General features: G+C 47.8%; 1 protein-coding gene across 1 annotated transcript in view; it reads left to right on the forward strand.

Moving 5' to 3' along the window:
- PLXNC1 (plexin C1) overlaps positions 1 to 20446 on the forward strand; it is a 149325-nt gene that overhangs the window by 106117 nt on the left and 22762 nt on the right. The window contains exons 20-22 of the mRNA XM_060656754.3: positions 166 to 364; positions 5272 to 5418; positions 18810 to 18987. Coding sequence (XP_060512737.3) covers positions 166 to 364; positions 5272 to 5418; positions 18810 to 18987 — 524 coding nt within the window. The remainder of the gene's footprint in view (positions 1 to 165; positions 365 to 5271; positions 5419 to 18809; positions 18988 to 20446) is intronic.

The following is a 20446-nucleotide window of genomic DNA, read 5'->3' on the forward strand; positions in this document are numbered from 1 at the left end:
ACGGTATTCGGGGTTGGGGGGGGGCGGTGTGTGTGTGTGTGTGTGTGTGTGTGTGTGTGTGTGTGTGGTACACAAATATACCACATTTTCTTTATCCATTCATGTGCTGATGGACAGTTGTTTCAACGTCTTGAGTATTGTAACCAGGGCTCTATTTTTAAACAGGTGTCTGTTTGCCTCCTTCCTGACCATTGCCCTGCAAACCAAGCTGGTCTACCTAACCAGCATCCTGGAGGTGCTGACCAGGGACTTGATGGAACAGTCTAGTAACATGCAGCCTAAACTCATGCTGAGACGCACAGAGTCTGTGGTGGAAAAACTCCTCACAAACTGGATGTCGGTCTGCCTTTCTGGTTTTCTGCGGGTAAGTGTCCTATCCCTTGGCCGGTCAGAGGTAAGACAATAGGTGGTTATTTTTAGCAGATGCTAATGCCTTTGCCAGGGTAAGTCCTGAACACTCCATGGTGTCAGCATTTAACCTCTTTGAGACTTGGTCCTTGGCAGGAGCAAGTGGAGGGGAAAATAAGAATTGTTTTTGCTGTAACCTATGTAAATGTGACTCATTTAGAATTTCCTCAGGTAAAACTTTTTTTTTTCTCTTTGAAACAATTTCACTGTGGTAAAAACAATTAACATGAGACCTATCCTCTTACCAGATTTTTAAGTGTGTAAAACGGCGTTGTTATCAGTAGGCACGATGTCGTACCACAGATTCCTAGAACTTATTTGTCTCGTGTAACTGCAGTTTTCTACCCATTGGCTTTGGGTATAAATCACACCGGTAATTAACAACCAGGGCCCAGGCGGTCTAGTTAAGAGAAGAGACTGAGGGGACAGAATATTTCAGATGCTGAAGCGAGCACGTGACTCGAAGGGCCTCTGAAGCATCTTGGAAATACCCGTTTACCTACTAATACAGGAAGCTAATTACACTCCATTCTAACCAGTCCTTCCACATGGTTCTGTTTGTTTAGCAAGTCTCCAAAGAGCCGCCCGCCCCCTGAGTTCCAGTTGGAGTTACTGTCTGAATGTGGTTGTAGCCTGATTGAATCTTAACATCCTTTTGAATGCAAAGTTTGTGCAGACTCCAGTGGGTCAGAGCATGGGTCCTGGAGCCCCCCTCCTGGTCTGCATCTGGACTCCCGTCACTTACTAGACGAGCCTTCCGGACCTGTCTCGGCCTTGATTTTATAACCTATAGAATTGGAGGAAGAGTATTTTAGGGCTGTTCTGAAGCCTGGATGAGAAAATGCATGTAATTGCTTGTCACCAAGTAAGCACTCCATAAATGTTGGCTGTTATTATAAAATATTAATAGGAAAAGAAGAGTGTTCTGTTGAACCCAATCTTCGTTCAGCCCTCTGAGGCCCCTGTACAGAAGATTCTTAACCTTCTTTAATTTCACCAGCCATCCAGATTCCAGAAAAACTGCATAATTGTGTATTTGTAGCTAGTTCCAAAATCTAATTAAACTTTGAATAAGATACACTGTTATGCCACAGGTTTTAACAGTGCTACTTAAGTTTAGATCCAAAAGCAGCACTTTAAATAGACTGTGCTTAGTTTAATGTTTAATGCAATCTTACAAGTAGATGCACAACGTTTTTTTCTTGTTTTTTTTCTTTTTTTAACCGATGCCTTCCTCTCCCAAGGCGCTACCCATTTATTAAGATTAATGAAATCTGCCGCCTTTTCTGTTTACTTGGTATAAATCATCATACGCTTTGGGGAGGTGTTGAGCAGTTACTTCTGGGGTGAATGTTTTTGCTTTCGACCATCTTAGCCTCAGCCACAACCACACCTAGACAGAGGCGGCTGGCCCCACACCTGGGTCCTGGGTCTTAGTCTTAAAAGGCAGGCTCCTGCCCCACCACTGAATCACAAGCCCCGGGGGTGGTTTCCAAGCTTCTCTAAGTCATTGCATGCGCCTTACATTTGAGAATCCTGCGGTAATAGAAAGAGCCCTGGAGTGGGAGTCTTGGGTAGAAGCAGCAGGTTTGGGCTCTAAATTCATGTCAACCCCAGTTAGCTGTGCGTCTCTGGGAATGGTACTTCTCACCTGAGCAACTGTTTTCTGTCCACTCCGTAGGGGGGCGTGGTCACTGGTTTTAAGTTTCTTTCCAGCCCTCTCTCCTGGGATCTGAGCCCTCAAGTGCCCATTGGAGCCTTGTTTTTGCTCCCCTGGGGCCTTAAAGAGGTGAGGGTGTTCCAAAAATCTGGGCGCTAAGCCCAAACGGCTCCCTTGAGCAGAGGATTCTGGGTCAAGAATTTGCAGTGCTGATTCAAGAGTATGTCGAGCACTTGAGACGGTGAGGGCCGTGCGTGCGCCAGGAGGAAGCGGCAGTGAGCTAGTCAGTCAGTGAGGCTTTCATTCTCAGTGGAGTAATTCCCTGTGCTGCAGAGGGTCTGACGTCCCACACCAGAAGCCCAAGGGGGTAGGGGACTCTGACAGCCTTGGTCCTTCCACCCTGCCCCATACCCTGTTGCCCAGATGCCACTGGCTCTGTGACCCCCCGGTGACTTCCTCCTCTCCACTTCCAGGGCTCCGTGAGGGAAGTATTCCTAATAACGGCCATTTATTGGGTGTGCCAGACATCATGCTAAGAGTTTTGCTTTCTTTTTCTCATGGCATCCTCTCATTTAACCCTGTGAGAGGAGTATCTTGATGACCATTTTGCACACGAGGGCATTGGGGCACACGGAGTGGACATGACTCTCCTCGGACCCCACAGCTGGTTTTGGGAAAGCACCAGGGTTTGAGAGCTCTTCGCCACCCCGCTTACTGCTTCCCCAGTGAGGCGGGTACCGCAGGCTTACGGGAGGATTTAAGGATAGAAGGAGATCACAGGCATGAAAGCCTCTGGCTCAGCCAGGGCCAGAGTCTGGTCTCACAAAGAAAAGGAAGGTGAAGGGGCCGAGCTTTGTTCCCATCACAGAGTGGTTCCGGAAGGTGCACTCCCCCACAGCCGGCTCCCTGGGGAGCTGTGTTCTCTGGTCCCGTAAGACACCCAAGGCCCCAGCAATTGTGACTAACTTAGAACTTGTGTTCGATAGTGACGGAGAGGGGGCGCCTGGGTGGCTCCGTTGGTTAAGTGTCCAACTCTTGACTTCAGCTCAGGTCACCGTCTCGCGGTCCGTAGGATCGAGCCCCATGACGGGCTCTGCGCTGATAGTACGGAGTCTGCTTGGAATTCTCTCTCTGTCCCTCCCCCACTCTCTCTCCCTCCCTCCCTCTCTCTCAAAATAAATGTATTTTTAAGGTGATTTTATTAAAGCACGGGGATGGGACCCACGGGCAGGAAAAGCAATAAACACACATTTTTAAAAAATAATGACAGACCTCACAGTTTTCTAAGCCAGATACACGTCAGAATCCCCTGGGAAGGTGTTAAAACCACAGATGCCCAGGCCTCACCTCCGGAAATTCTGGATCTGTAGGCCTACAGTAGGGTCCAGGCATCTGAATTTTTTACATGAGCCCCAAGGAATTCTGGTGACGATTACCCAGGTTTAGAACCCTGGGTGTGGATAACAGTGTAAGGCAAAATATTACTTACCTCCATCTAGCTGCACTCTGGAGAATTCTGGGGAACTCCTGACTCCAAAGCCATGGAGTCCATAGCTGCCCTCCAGCCCCGCAGAGCCCACTTGACCCCTAACCGCAGCCTCTGTGGGCACATCCAGCCCACAAGGCTCGTAAGGACACTCACCCCTGTCTCTGATGCATGCTGGAGGGAAAAAGAGAAGTGGGAGTTCTAAGTTTGCAGCCAGGACATTACCCAAGGGGACAGAGGGAAAGAGAAGAGAGCAGCATTGTTGCGAACCATGAGATAAAGGAAGTTTCCCAGAAGAATTTAAATGTCAGGTGCTAGTCCCCGCTCTCTCCCCACCTGGGAAAGTTTTGAACATTCCAACTGTGTCCTCCACTAAGGAAGAGACTCCAGGACATGTCAGCAGGGAAGAGAAGCGTGATAAAGGGAAGTCAGTGGAATGGAGGGTGGCAGAAGGGGACCAAAGGAAACCCTGGGACTGGGGAGGGCACATGTTTTTGCAGGGAGTATAAAGCATGGGATGGGCAGGCTGGGGGAGGGGGGGACAGGGTGAGATCCCAAGAATCTTGAAAGAGGTCTTTGTTTACCTGTTCAGGGGAGAGCAGGGGAGAGACCCAGTGGAATTTCTCCTTTTCAAGCCGGGCTGTGACACTGAACGGTAAACGGGTGCTTCAAGCCTTAGCCACTTGGCTGGTATCCTCATCACCAAGGCAGTTTGACTTCCAGGTTCCTGGCTCTTCCTCTCCCATGTTTGGTTACTGTCTGTTGATTGTAGACCTTGATTGTTTAGCAAATATGCTACTGAGGACCGGGGCTGCATGCTCTGTGAGGCTGAAATGGAAGAACACACCAGCCTCCCACCTGAGCCGCTCAGAGCCCACGCAAGCACAGTGTGGCTGCAAAGTGGAGGCATTTCAGTCCCCCTGAGGGTAGTAGGTAGCCCCTGGTGTAGGCACAGATGCACACGGCAGAAGTTGGGAGCAAGACGCAGTCGGGATGGGCTGAATTTGGGAGGAAGGCCTTAGAGCTATGGTGTCGGCTCTGGCCCAGGGAAGGGAGTTAGGGTACACGAGTGGCCCCACACCAGCAAAGGCAAAGGCTGCCGGTACATGTCCCACCCGCAGCTCTGCAAACCACAGGGTGCTGGCCGGCACCAGGGGAGAAGGGAGGAAGGCTACCGATTGTGATAACTGAAGGCCACTTCCTTCATGAGAAGCTCTTAACACCAAAAACTACCCTCTTGGCAAACGTACAAAATGTTCTGACATTTATTCTGGTTACCAGAGCTAATTATCGTGTGTGCGTTCTAATGCCGTTTATTTTTGGTTTGCTCAGAAGGGCGATTCAATAAGAATGTAAACAAAGCTTAGGCCTCTGCATCTCCTATAGGCATTAGCCAATATGAGCATCCGTCTGCCATATAGAAGCTTAAACGTCACAGAACCACCCTCTGAGAACTTCGTGATGCTGTTGACTGTAAATTCTGGGTGTGTGTGTGTGTGTCTGTGCCTGCATGTGTGGGGAGAGGAGGCGCTTCCTGAGTTTTGCACCCAATCCTGAGTGAAGCAGTGTGTATTTTCTTGGGAGTCTCGTGTGGATTGTTAGAAGACACCGCCTCCTGTCTCCTGTCGCGCTGCCATAAACTGAAACTTTAACTCTTTGGAAGAAAGTACAGTGGATTCTGCAGACCGCTAACTGTCGCCTTTGTGTCTCTTCCCAGGAGACGGTTGGAGAGCCATTCTATTTGCTGGTAACGACCTTGAACCAGAAAATAAACAAGGGTCCCGTGGATGTGATCACTTGCAAAGCCCTGTACACGCTCAACGAAGACTGGCTGCTGTGGCAGGTTCCAGAATTCAGTACTGTGGTATGTTGGTGATGAAGCCTTCCTTCCAGACTCGGAAAGAAGCCTGGCTGGGAGTTGGATGGTGGGGTGGGGGTAGGGAGGGGGGGGGGTCCACTTAAAATGAAGCGGTATCATTCCTACTGTGGGAGGCCTCAGACGATGAGTTAATTAAAAACAGTAGTTGATAAACTATTAACACGTGTTCACATAATAGATTTTAATTACTGGGATGGGGGTGGGGAGGCTTGTAATGATGCCTGGGGTGCTCATCAATTTCCAAAGATTTTAATATCAGGATAGCTTATAGCTTTCAGCGTCGTCAAAGGAAATGCAAAGTGCTCCCTATTCAGCACTTATAATTGCAATCAGAATTTCTCAAACGGCTCTGCTCTGGAAGACAATGTGTGAAGATGTATTTCAACCAAATTGAGGCCGTCTTATTTTAGAACGATAACACAAGACAAATTCCACTGTGTTCCCCATGCAACATGACACCCTTACTTTATTTTCATGGATTAGTTACAAATGTTTGGTGTCATGCACTTAATGTTCTGTGATCTCATAGATATTTTTAGAGGAACGCTGTAAATCACTCCAGGAAGATGACTGCCTGGCTGCTGGTGGAGAACTTCCTTTTCACCCATCCCTACCCCCCACCACCCTCTTCTCTTCCCTTCCTAAAGGAAGAGAGACCGATTTCCTGCGCGCTCACAGATTTTAGAGAAAGGGCCAAGCCCGGCAAATACCTCCGAAATTACTTAGGCATTTTCTGCTCGTGGAGACCGGGGAAAGAGGTCGCCGTCACATTTGGTTTTGATCTTCAGCTTCGTGGAGACTCTGGGCTTCTTCACAATCTCGTTAGTGGAGGAGGAGGAGAAAATGATGGTGGGGTTTTGGTATTACTCAGTAAGGGGGCTGAGTCTCCTGTGGCTTAGCTCTGGACGGTGAGAACCGTGGTGTCATCCTGGAAGAATTCCTTCCCTAATTGGAGAAGGCACCACGTCGCTGTGGGCTGTGTTATGGTTACGTCCTCTGGTGGGAGAATAGTCCACAGATCGGCTGCTTCGAGTTCTAGGTCACTGCCCCATGCAGCTTACCCTGCCCTGAAGGCACCACGCCCGACTGCCATCCACAAGGCGGGAGGCTTGAGCAGAAAGTCAACATTTCTCAGTGTTCTGATTTCCGTTACTACAACTGTCTGTAGCCAAGAAGCGAGGGGCAGTGGCTCTCAGATTTTAACATGCATCAGAATCCACTAGAGAGTTCGTCAAGCACCAGTTGCAAGGCAGCACCCCAGAGTTTCTAATTCAGTAGGTCTGCGGAGGGCCTGGGATTTTGCATTTTTAAAGCGCTCCCTGCAGAAGCAGCTGGTCCCGGACCCCCCAGGAGAACTGCTGGTATAGTGATGAAGAGGCACACGCTGTATCCTGCCTCTGCCCCTGCGTGACTCGGGGCAAGTTTCCAAAGCTCCCTATGCCTCAGTCTCCTCAGTGGAGATGACAATCATGGTGCCTGCCTGTTTCATGGGGTGTCGCAAGGGTGCAGAGTCAGTGTTCTGTAAAGCACTTAGGACACTGACTGCTGCGTGCGGGCCGTGTAAATCTGTATTAAATTTAATTCACCCCTCCCCAGGCACTTGTTAGAAACGCAGATCCAGATAGGCCGATGCCTGGGCCTCCCCTCAGGACTGATTAAATCAGAACTGCTGGGGACGAAGCCCAGGCACGGATAGACTTTTTTTTTTTCAACACTCCAGATAATTCTAATGTACGTCCTGCGCGGAGAGGGCAGGGTGTTTTGGAGAACAAAACAAACTTTGTTTGCATCAGGGCCTGTCGACACCTTCCCCTATGATTGTTTGAAGACGGACCCAGGGCCTCGGTCCTACCCCCAGGGATGTTCATGCTTTCACTTTGAAACATTTTCCAGGCCCCACGGATTCCCAAAGAGAAATATCTGTGAGCGTGTATAGGTTGGGGGAAATGTAGCACTGATTTAGTTTCATGAAAGCATGAACCCCCAGCAGGAAGGAGAGGGAAGGAGAGGACCCAGCTGGGAGTGGGGAAGGAGTCAAATGCCCGAAGCAACTTTGGAGGTTTGAGTCCTTTCTAATGTTTTACATGGAAACACTTTTTCCGCCTTTCATTTTGAAACGTTATTTATTTCACAGTCAATTAAGACCATGTGTTTCGGATTTGTTAACTCTCAACTCTTCATCCAAATGTTTCTTGATGTTGAAGGGATTCATGTTGATTCTTGGATTCTCTTTTCCTTTATAGCCCCTGGGGAGAAGGCTAATGGGAAATTATGAATTTAGAAATCCAGATAGATCTTTCTTTTCAAATGCAGATTTGCCAGTAGATAGGAACTGGAAAAGGGGTAGACCGCTCGTTTCCAGGGGCCTTGCCTTTAAAAATGATTTTTACTCCCTTGTATTGTACCTGCCCCAACCTGTTTCATGGTGGATGGTTATATTAGAAGCTCCAGAGAAGGCACATGATCTGGGCTATGCTTGTGTGACAAAATGTTGGCAGAAGGTCAATATAAAAATTTAAGGTTTTTCATTTCCTTTCAGGCAAGTTCCCCCAGACTTAACCATCGTATTATAATTTTCTTCCTTCCTCCCTCCTCCTCCCCCCCTCCCTCTCTACTCACCTTCTCCCCTCTTCCCTCCCTCTCTTTCTTTCTTACCTCCCTCCTGACCGCCCAACCCCCCCCCCCCCCGCCACCCCCGTCATGAACACCCAGTGGTTTGAGATCTTGATTTTCTAAATTTGCCTGAGGTGGTTTATGTAATTGAAAACCAGGGTATGCTGAACAAACTCGATTCTGTGTGTGTGTGTGTGTGTGTAAATTCTTTCAAGGAAAGAAAAGTCAGAGAAAAAAACAAGAGCAGCCACACGAGCAACTTGAAATGACAGAGCCTGCTGCCACGACAGGGACACATTTAAAAGGGGCCCCCCAAACTCCCGTTTGGCTAAGTGCTCAGAAACACAGCACCTCATGTAACAACCCGAGAGCTAGGTTTCACACCTCTAAGATTAGGATGTGTTCTCCCTGAGGTCTGGGGTGTTTTCTAGAACACAAAGACATCCTGCCAATTTCTCATACGTGAAATCGTTCTACTAACAAATGGGCTCTGAGAGGCAATTCTTTGCTCACTGCAAAAATTCCTCTCTTTGCTCAAAAAGCCCCATACGGCCATACTTACTCAGGTATCACGGGAAACATCCTTCTCTATCAAGGCATTGCAGGCTGGCGTTCGATGAAGAGGCTGCCCCACACACGGTCACCCCCGTGAATGCCAGCATCGAGCCGGGTTTGCGCACATGCAAACTTCCTCTAATATCAGGGGATTCAGGTTTGACAGCTGGAAGAGGAATAAGCTTTTTGCTCCGTGGTTCTTCCCCCTTTACAACATTTTAGGCGTGTTCAATTTGCTGCTGGAGAACCTCAGGCCCACCCTGAGATTGCAGGCTGTGCTGTGTCCGTGTCGAGAGAATGATTTCAGAGCAGATCCCCTGAAATTTTGGAAGCGCAAAGGAAGGCATGAAGATTTCAGTTCTAGGAAAGTGCACCACATGGGAGAAAGGACATTTGCTTCACTTTCAAGAGGAGATGAGAAAACCCAATAACTCGTAGCAAAGTGTGCTGAATTAGCAGGAGAAGTTTGACTTGTAATCAAAGTTAAGCGAGAAATGGTTTTTTGAACTCTTAAACCCAGGAAATGAGCCTGCCAATCTGCTGTATCTGAGAGATAGCATCTTGGCACCCTGGGAAACAGTGCTCCGACAAACATATTATTGCCCTCGTTCTCATATCTATGAGAACGTCTTTAAGATTATTAGAAATTCTTAGAAAAAGTACAGATACATGTCTATAGAAATCTTAATGCCTCCACTACGGTTTATTGAAGACTTATGCCAGCCTGCACCAGTCTGCCTTTCTGAACCCAGTAGTTACCATTTTGGGGACAGTCATGTTTAATAAAACATCTCATATATAACAGAGTCCCGGCTATCTCTAGTGAGAGTTTCACATCTACATGTTTCCTTTAACACGGTGGCTCTCCCCACCACTCCCTAACTCCTTCTGTTCCATTAGTTTGTCCTTTCAGAAGATCCATTATCCCCATAATTAAACAACCCACTGTCCCGATTAAGTCATTCTGTGTTACTTCAATTACATCCCATTGTTCATTAAATCCTGATGTTTGCACTTCAGCAATCTTGTTTTTAATACTCCTAGCATTTGTGGAGAAACAGTGAAGTTAATTAACAATTCTTGGGCTTTTTTTTTCCCCCCTTTTGCTCTCTACCATAGTGCAAATCATTTCCATTATGACTTGCAATAATACCGAAACCATTACTAACTTCGTAGTTACTGTTCTGAGCTTCCTGATCAAAGAAGTGAAACCATTTTTTATAATCATTTTAGGTAAGTCATTCCCCAGTTGATGGCAAGAAGTGGAAAATGAAAAATAAGCGTTAAATGAGTGCTTTAAATGACTTCCCTCTTCATACCCTTTCTTCTCACACCCATAATCTTGGGATTAGAAAATAATTTAGTTACCTGAATACAAAAGTATTTAATTTTCTTCTTTATGGCTCAAATGTGACTCTGCGTTGTTAAGGATCCTTATTTATACTTGTACTCCTCAGGGAACGGTGACGTTTATAGCAAATCATGGTGAAGATAAAAGGCATTTTTTTCAATATGTCTTTTTTTGACATCGGCAAAGTCAGCATTCCATTTGAAGTTACCATTGTCTACAGCAGGGATCAGCAAACAAGAGCCTGTGGGCCAAATGTGACCCTGCTCTCTGTCGTTATAAATAAAGTTTTATTGAAACGCAGCCATGCACATTCATTTACTGTCGTCTGTGGCTGTTGTCCTGCCTATAACTGCAGAGTCGGGTAGTTGTCACAGAGACCATATAGGCTGCAAAGTCTTAAATATTTACTATCTTGGCCTTTTACAGAAAGTTTGCCAGCCCCTAATCTAGAGCTTGACATAACAGAGAAAATAATAGAGAACTGGGAACTGCCTTCCCCCCCGACCTCCAAAAGCCTGGGTCTCTTTCTTTTTTTTTCTGGGGACACAGCAATGGTAATGCCTCACCAGTATCCGTAAATCTGAAACTCGTGGGGTCTTCGCCAAAACACAAACCGTGAAATACTCATATTAAGCCTAAAATACCGAAATCAATCATCTTGGGCTTCATCAGACAGAGTCTTACTCGATTCTATCATGAACAAATGTTAGCAAATGCTGGCAAGTACAGAAAAATTTGAGAGAGAAACTTAGATTTGAGGAAATTTTCTGCATTAATTTTTTTCTTCAAGATGGAAAAGGCCTTCCTCCCTCTTTTTCTGTTGGCAGCGGGGGTGGGGGGTGGGGTGAGGGGTGGTGGTAAAATACCCTGATCCAGGAAGCTTTGGGCTCTCGGTCTTTGGGGGAAGGAAAATGAGGTGGAGGGGGAGGTAGGGCAGGCAAGAGCAGCACTAGAGGGGGCATCTGGTAGCATGTCTCGGGGCTGCTGACTCCACCTTAAGAAAAGCCTCAGATCAGAAGCTTTGGAGACTTGCTCTTTCAACTCGTGGCTCACATTTCCTCTACTGGACTTCTGGAAGTAGTTTTCTTCTTTCCTACCACATCTCTCCTCTAAACTTCGGTTCGGTGTGGGGCGCCCGGGCGGCTCAGTCGGTTAAACGTCCGGCTTCGGCTCAGGTCATGATCTCACAGTTTATGAGTTCGAGCCCCATGTCGGGCTCTGTGCTGACAGCTCAGAGCCTGGAGCCCGCTTGGGATTCTGGGTCTCCCTCTCTCTCTGCCCCTCCCCTGCTTGTGCTCTCTCCAAAGTAAATAAACATCAAAAAAAAAAAAAAAATACATAAAATTCAGTTTGGTGTAAGAACCAGACTTTTCTCTTGACCTTCATTTGGCTCTCAAATGAAATTAGATATTTTATAGTTTTATTTAATGAAAGTCATTGGCCTAAGCCCTGTTATGATAAAGTATTTTTTTAAACGCATTTTTTAAAAAATTACCTTCTAGGTATTATAAGGTATCATACAAGGATGTAGCAACATCCCTCCTTGTGAGCCAAGAATGTGGGTGAGGACTTAATGAGGTAGCTGGATCATCCTTTGCCCACCAAAGTATGCAAAAAGCATGGGGAAATGCCTCTTCCCGGGCCTTCGATTCATCTTCCCAGCCCCCTGCAACCTTATTTTTTCTATCTCCTTGGTACCTTAACCAACCAGGATGTGTGAAGGAACGGTGGGTAAAGCCACCAGTGAAACACGAATGTGCTGGTCTGTCTAGGTGCTGTGTACCTTAGCGCCCAAGGTGTTATGTCGCAGGGTGCCCGACAGGTGGGGCTTAGAGTCTGACAGTCTTGGGGGTGAATCCGAGGTCGGTCACTTTACTAACAGGCTGTGTGACCTTGGGCAAGTCACCGGACCTCTGTAAACCGTTTCTTCATCTATTAACAGGTGATCATGAAACCTAGCTTTGTATGTTTGTTTTGAGGTCTGAAAAGAGCATGGGATGTCTAGCCATCATACCTCAGAGCAGTTCCCGTCATTTATTTATAAGAGTTTTCCTGTCTGAGCCGTTTCTCTTGTCGATCGTAAGGTCTACGGCGCACAGTGTCCTCTCACCATTCTTTCTGGTTGGTCACTCATTGTCGATGGGTGACGGTTTTTGGATTAGCTGCGCTACGGGCAAGGTGACCGCTAATCCCTCTGTCTGTGTGTTTAGAATCTATAGCAGACGATATCCCGCCAGACAGATGTGAACGGAAGACCACAATGATACATCTGAACAACTAACTACCTAAAGGCGAGGGAGGGGTGTGGTCGGGGCTGGCGGTTCGCGACCTGCTTACAAAAGGACGGGGTCCTTCCGTTCTGGTCCTTTCTCTGGGTTCTGGGCCCATGCATCTTCCAAATACCCTTGCCCTTCTAACAGCCCTTCTTGGTGATAGGCACGTTGCTGAATCCATCAGAATGCAATTCTGCTGCAGGAAACAGAGAGCCAAGCCACCTGGGGCTTAAGCAACAGAGAAGTTTACTTCTGTCCCTCAAGAAGTTCTGGGGTGCACAGTCTGGTGCTGGTGGGTGCCTCTGCTCTGGGACGTCCTCACAGACCCAGGCTCCCCGTCTCTCATCCGCAGCCCACCTCATGGTCTAAAGTGTGGGCTCACCCCCGCCCAGCCTTCTTCCACGTTCCAGCCAGCAGGACAGAAGTAGGGCTGTAGAAAAGGGGACAAGTGGCCACCAGCCGTCTTTTAAGGAAGTTTCCCAGAGGCTGTCACGTTGCAGATCTGCTTAACCTCATTGGGCAGAACATAGTCACCCGGCCACGCCCGGCTGTGGCAGAGGCCGGGAAAGGTCATTTCTCCTCTGCGTGGACATGAGCTCCATACAAATGCCTGCGAGTGGTACCTTTCACCAGCCCGTGGCGTCCTGCAGGTCGAGTGGGCTCCATGGGGCCCCATGCCAAGCCAAGCCGAGGAGGTTGAGCCTCCTCTGCTGGACTGTCTGTCCAGCCTGTATGCCCTGAGAGCATCTATCGAGATCTTCAGGCACATTGGGACTGCCCCTCGACATTTATCACCTTGACTGGTGGCCTTTTGGCTTTGCAGTTAAGAGAATGGTCGTGTCCTAGTGATGACCCCCAGCAGCTCTGAGATTCTGGACACATTTCTGAACCCTTCTCTCTCTCTCTCTCTCTCTCTCTCTCTCTCTGTTTCTTCATCTGCTAAGTGAAGCTAATAACGGTGTCCACTTCACTAAGCAGTTATTAAGTGGACAGAGCAGGATTAAATGAATTAGCAAAGCGTTTACGACAGCTCCTGGTAGTAAATGGTAAGTGTTCAACATGCTACATGTGAGCGCCAAGGACGATGGTTAGAAACCCGGAACGGTATTCTCTTCTTCAGCTTTTGTTTCCATAAATAGTAACGGAACCCCTCAGATGGCAGGTGGTGGTTTTGGAAAGGCAAACACAGTTCTTCAAGTCCTCCACCCTCCATTCTACCAAAAGGAAGTGGGACTCTTCTTCTCGACTTCCTGACCTCGTAGCCTGACTAGAAGATTGAAGCTTGCTCCTGGCCAGTCTAGGTAGAATCGAAGCCCAGTATGTGGCCCCTGCAGGGGCCTCCTCGTGTACCGCTGCACAGGCAGCTCCTTTCCAGACTCAGTTCAAATGCCCCTTCCTCCACGCAGTCTTCACTGATTTCTCACCCTTTGAAAAAGCTCCTCCAAGCTAGAGGTAACCTCTCTCTGGACCCCCAAAGCACCCCGCCCATACCTACTGTTTTCTACCTGGTAGTAGAATTCATTATGTGTATCTCACAATTGTTCTCTTGGTCTTTACGTACTTCCCAGTCAGGATCAGTGCCAGGCTCTCCTTTGTATCCTCTGGAATGCCCTGAACACCATGTCCAGATGCAAAGTAGGTGAGGGTCACTGAGCAGATGTAGCAACCTCAGGATCAACAAAGTGAGCTCTGTCAGGCTGGGTACGTTCAGCCGTAAGTAAGAGAAAATCCGAATAAAGGTGCTTGAAATAGTAAGGACGTGGAATTGCATTCTAGAGCAGAAAGTCAGGAGGTGAGCAGCCTCAAGACCAGGCCATCGACCCATCAGGGTCACCATCTTTGGGCTCCTTTTGTGCCTCCTTCCTAGTCACAAAATAGCTGCCACAGCTCCAAGCACTGCTCTCCCCTTTTGTGAGAGTAGAAACCCTTTCCCTTTATATCTCACTGGCCGAAACTGGGTTACATGATAAGACACCACCAACCATATCCGTTGTCCTAGCTTTGTTGACACATTTATGCCAAAGAAATAGGGAAAGCCAGAGCTGTTCAGGGACAGATTTCTGGAGAAAAGACCAGCGTAGATTTTAGAGCCCTTTAGCCTTCTGTGGGTATTGAAAACTAATGGTCATCCCGTAGATTTGGACCATATGCTTAGTTTACAAAACATTTTCATATTTTGAGGGCACCTGGGTGGCTCAGTCGGTTAAGTGTCTGACTTCCACTCAGGTCATGATCTTGCCGTTAGTGGGTTCCATGCTGACAGCCCAGAGCCTGGAGCCTGCTTTGGATTCTCTCTCTCTCTCTCTCTCTCTCTCTCTCTCTCTCTGCCCCTCCCCTGTTGTGCTCTCTTTCTCTCAAAGATAAACATTTAAAAAAAAAATTTTTTTTTTTTTTTTATTTTGAAGGCAGGATCGCCAAAGGTTTAAGAGTGCCTGCTTCTGCCATTTTCCTGCTGGGTGATTTGGTGCAATTTCCTAGCCTCTCTGGGCCTCAATCTGTCATCTGTAAAATGGGAATAATAGTGGAATCTATGAGATAAGGTTTCTGTGTGCTTGGCACACAGGAAACACTCCTTAATTTGCTATTATTAGGTCACTATTTAGTGACCCTGTCACTCCTCTTAGATAGAAACAATGAGAGTGTTAAGGCTCAGAGAAGCTAGAGGACTTACCCACGCACTCACAGCTGAGTACAAGATCTGACCCAGATGGTCTGATCCTGGGCTCAGGGCCCTCAGCCCTCCTGTGTTTCCTTCTTGAATTCTCTGTCAACACTTACTGAGTGTTGCACCTGGTGGCTGAATAGTGTTTCAAAGGTGATGCTTTGGTCTGCCAAACGTCCTGTGAATCTTCTGAAAACAAGGACTATGTCTAAGGTCTCTCCTACACCCCAGCCCCTAACACCAAGTAGGGGATAGGGAAGACTCTGGTTAAATGGGTTTGTGAGGGGAGAGATGGCCCTTCCATGGGGGCTCTTTCCTGATGGGGAACAAAGGCCCAGTGTGTGCTGAGCCCAGGGTGGGGTGAATAGGTAGGGCCCACTCTGAGAGCCCCCCGACTATACTTAGACTTCGGGAAATTGCTGTTGGAGCAGTAAGCGTTAGCAACATAAAAAAATCAATTTGTGTCCGAATTGGTGCTCAGAATTCCCTGTGGCCTCTATAAAATACCATTTTACTTTTTTTCCACCCATCTAGCTGTGGAGGCAGTGGCAGATTTACATTATTTTACATCCAGTTAAGGTTGTTTTTTGGGTTTTTTTTTTTTTGCCTCCTCTTGGTTATGTTTTTAAGTAGAACATTTATTGCTTTACCTGTAAAGAGGTGTTTTTGTTAAAGACAATAGTGCCCTTTAGGTAGTCACAGAGTGTTATTTCACAAATACCTATAAAACTATTAAACAAGCTGGGATCGCTGGAGCTCTGATTAAAAGGTGCTTTCTAGTTGTCTTTATCTTCGGAAGCCCTGTGAAATAGCTTAACCACCCTTCTTCCCACTGTGAGCAGACCAGCTCACAGAGAAATAAGGGAAGACACGGGCAGGTCTGCTTAGACTGCAAGGGCAAGGTCGGCATTTACGCCTCCTGAACCCTCATTTGTGTTGGGGATCTAGCTTCAGGCTTTGCTTACTAGCTTGCAATTTTTGCTTAGGACCTAAGACAGGGTTTCTGGAGGCCCATAGTTCCTACGTGGTGGGTGGGACCAGAAGGCAGGAGAGAGGGCCCAGGTGCGGGGGAGGGGAGGAGGGACCCTGGAGCTGAGTAGTTCCTGATGCCCACTCCTGGCTCTGCCACTTACGAGCTGTGTCCCCAGAGCAAGTTATTTGACCTCTCTGTGCCTCCATTTCCTCGCTCAAAAACGGGGATCATAACACAGCCCCGTAACCAGGATGTTGGGAAGGTTAAAAGACGCGTATACATGGCAGGGTGTCTGTAAACCGTGCTGAGAAAGGGAGGTGAGGGAGAGGACTCTGGCACCAGGGTGGCCACCCTGGTGGCTTCTAGATTTTCCGCCCCGCACATGCCCTCTACAGCCTTCTCTCTCGGCCAGCATTTGCGGGCAATCTGCCTCCCTTCCTGCCCCCTGGAGCTCCCCGCCCCGGAGGTGCCCTCTGTTCCAGGAAGAAGGAAGCTGCCAGGCGCCTACTCAGGGGTTCAGACCGCACTGTCTTGGTGTTGATCACTTAGTTGGGACTGGAGCGAAGTTTACCCCGGTGTCACTGCGCACGGGAGTGTGGGGCAAGGTGTAAAGGCCCTGAGTAGAAGACCTGCCTCTGAGACCACCCCACGGTTGGCAGAGCCCCTTTCCCACGGCCACGGGGCTTCCGCCCTTGTCCCTCCGGAGCGCCCACCAGCCAGACCCTGGTCTCCGTGCCCCGCGGGTAATTCGGTTCGTCAGCACAGGAGCTCCAGGGCAGTTGCCACTGCGACTCCCACTCTGCAGGGGAGCAAACTGAGGCACAAGAGGCGGCCCCTAGAGTGGGTGCTCGGCCACGCTCCGCTTGCAGGCAGCGCGCTCTTTCCGCTGCTGGATACGGAGCGGGTAGGGAATCAGAGCCCTGGCCGCCGGGTCTCTGAGTCTCCGCATGAAGGCTTACTCACAGTGGCTATAATAAGACTTCGGATGAGTTGCATGAAATAATAACTTCCCACTTTTACCATCATCATCGTCCTCATCCTCAAACCCTTCCCAGGGGCCCAGCCCTGTGCGGAGACTTTGATGTGCATCATCCCATGTAATTAACAATGCCGGTACTGTTGTTATACCCATTTTCCCCCCATTTTATTACCTTTTAACGTTTTTTTAATTTATTGCTTTTAATTTTTTTTAACGTTTGTTTCTGAGAGAGACAGAGTGTGAGCGGGAGAGGGGCAGAGAGAGGGAGACACGGAATCCAAAGCAGGCTCCAGGCTCTGAGCTGCCAGCACAGAGCCTGACGCGGGGCTCGAACTCCCGAAGTGAGTTCATACCCTGAGCGGAAGTAGGAAGCCTAACCGACTGAGCCACCTAGGTAACCTTACTGTACCCATTTTAAAGTTGAGTGAACCCTAAGGATCCCCATTCTCTCCTTACTTGTGTTTTTATTTAAAAAAAAAAAAAAAAAAAAAAAAAAACTTCCATTAGTTAATCATTTTACATTCCCTCATTACAGCCAGGTTCAAAAACATTAAGTAACTGAGCATTTCACACCATACCCTTGATTTTGAGATTACCAAGCTACCTCAGAATCTAAACTGTATGTGATGCTAATGACAAGACGCTCTTCCCTGAATCTGTTCCCCCAAGGAGCTGTAGTAGGTAAACGTTGTTGTGTTAGATGTGTTTGTTTGTTCTCAAAGTAAACCCGAAATTGCTTTTAAATTGGTTTTGAAATACTCCCTCGTTCTGTGTTTTCACACACTCACAAAGCCCTTCCCTTCCCCCATCAGTCTGATTCTGAGGCTTTGCTGCATTAGGAGAATGTGAACTGGCAAAACGGTAAATGCTGGCACTGAAACGTAAGCAATGAATGCAAGCATACTAGTACAGGGTGGGGATCTCAGGGTTTTAATGAGGGCTTGGGAAACTGAAGATCTTGAAAGTGGATGGGGAGGGGCGCCTGGGTGGCGCAGTCGGTTAAGCGTCCGACTTCAGCCAGGTCACGATCTCGCGGTCCGTGAGTTCGAGCCCCGCGTCAGGCTCTGGGCTGATGGCTCAGAGCCTGGAGCCTGTTTCCGATTCTGTGTCTCCCTCTCTCTGCCCCTCCCCCGTTCATGCTCTGTCTGTCTCTCTCTGTCCCCAAAAAAATAAATAAAAAACGTTGAAAAAAAAAAAATTAAAAAAAAAAAAAAAAAAAAAAGAAAGTGGATGGGGAGATGAATGTTATTGCAATTAATGCTGCATATTAAAAAGTAACCTCTTCAGCATAATCAATACGGGGACCTCCCTGACCTTCCCTGTCACCTGGAACTTCACTTCTGGGACTCTGTGGTCCTGTTAATAAAAAAGACAATCGGGGCGCCTGGGTGGCTCAGTTGGCTGAGCATCCGACTTCGGCTCAGGTCATGATCTCACGGTTCGTGGGTTCGAGCCCCACATCAGGCTCTGTGCTGACCGCTTGCTCAGAGCCTGGAGCCGGCTTCAGATTCTGTGTCTCCTTCTCTCTCTGCCCCTCCCCCGCTCACACTTTGTCTCACTGTTTCTCAAAACTACATAAATGTAAAAAAAAAAAAGATAATCACCAGTATGCCCTCAGGTACTGTGGAACCTTTCCAGTTTTGGGGGTTTTTTTGTTTGTTTGTTTTGTTTTTGAAGATGAAATTAGAAATCACCACTTCTAGAACATTTATGTGTATATGTATTTTACTCTCGGATATATTTATTCAATGCTTGCTCTGTAATGAGAGTTTTAACTTTTCTGTTTTCCTTTCCATTATCCCTGAAAAGAATGGATTATGGAAAAAAGATTAAAGTAGTATAATGGGACACAGTGTTCGCTAATGTGCTGTCCGAGGTATTAGTGGGACTCACCAAGTTTGTGTCTTTTATGAAAGCCTTTCAGATTGCAATTATCTAATAGACTTGGAAACCTGTTTGTATTCTTGCAGGCATTAAACGTCATCTTTGAAAAGATCCCAGAAAATGAGAGTGCAGACGTCTGTCGGAATATTTCAGTCAACGTTCTTGATTGTGATACCATAGGCCAAGCCAAAGAAAAGATTTTCCAGGCATTCCTAAGCAAAAATGGCTCTCCTTATGGACTTCAGCTGAATGAAATTGGTCTTGGTAAGGCAAGGAGGGAGCTGTTCTGTCCCAATCCCTGATGAATGTCTCTTCCGCCGGCTCTCTCCCTCCGTCTCTCCCTTTCCCCCCTGCCCACAGCATGCATGCTTCTGTTTGTTGAAACTTACATGGCCTGGGGCTGTTCCCAGAGGGCATGTCTGGGAGCCAAGAGACTGTACTGCTTTCCCAAGAGCATGTACATGATTTTTTCCTAGGCAGCGTTATCCTTCAAAGATGCTGGGGTTTTTGTTTTTGGGTTTTTTTTTTTACAAAAATATTATGTTTGTAAACCAGATTCATGAGATTGGTAACCCTGAGACTGAATGGATTCACCTTGCGTCAAGAAGTACAAAAAGGTGTAAACGCCACGCCCTGTGTGTGTGTTGCATTTCACATTGGCATTTGATTTGTTTGTTGTGTGTCATTAGCGGGTGGCTCAGACTCTGGGTGTTAACTGTAGCACACTGGAAAGGTCATCTTCGTCTCTGCTAATCGCGTCCTGCATTAAGTATATTCTCCATCCTCCCCACGCGAAGCAGCATCTGCTATGAATTCATTTTCGGGCTCTACTGGTCTACTGCAAAGGAGAGCATATGCATGAGCGCTCTAACAGGGCTCCGCTCCACTCAAATGTTCATCAACATTTTAAAGTTGAGCTCCCCGCAGCCCTCCCAAGAGACTGTCGTGGGATTTTATAGCAGATAATGGGACAGGCAAGAAGAGTAAAATCACAGCAGTGACAGACAGCGTAACAAGGTTTATCTCCCCTCAATGTACAGTCGTAGCCTCCACGAAGCAGGCAATTAAAATCATCCCATCTGGCTCTCCAAGCCAAACCTCCTGCTAAAAGGCCATCTAGAAAAGCCTGGAGGCAGGACCTGGCAAGTTGGGGTGAAACAACGCAAGCGTGCAACTACAGGACTTGGCGTCAAAGAAGGGACTAAGGCACCTCTCTTTTGCCTCTTTTCTGTGTCCTTCTGTTGGGTGGACTGTTGGGCACTTGCAGACCATTTTAGCTCATTTGGTTAGAGGCCGGGCCAAAGAGGCAGCCCCAGACGGGAAACCATCACCTGACCTGGACTGTCAACTTCCTTCCCTACCTTTGTAAAAGTGTGGCTCTGGCTGCCAAGAGCTGGGCACATGGAGCCAACAAGCGTGGGGAAAACAGTCCAGTGGCCTTAGTCCTGCCAGTGCCGGGTCAGCAGTAGCAACCTCTTGCTGTTCTTGTGTTTGAGCCCATCGGTTCTTCCTGATGTAGGAAAGTAGGGAGCAGAACAAGTCTGTTAGAAGCTTCTGTTGGGAAATGGGAACACTGCATTCCAGCCATGTCAGGCTTCTGCATGTGTGATGATCTTGCAAACTACCTCCAAGGCTGGCCCCAGAAAACGAGGGCAAAAGCCTTAGAACCAGCCATAAATTGTATAGAAATCCAATACCGGAAGCAGCTGTGGTTAAGACCGCT

The sequence above is a fragment of the Panthera onca genome, chromosome B4, assembly GCF_046562875.1.
Source record: "Panthera onca isolate mPanOnc1 chromosome B4, mPanOnc1 haplotype 2, whole genome shotgun sequence".
Classification (NCBI taxonomy): Eukaryota; Metazoa; Chordata; class Mammalia; order Carnivora; family Felidae; genus Panthera; species Panthera onca.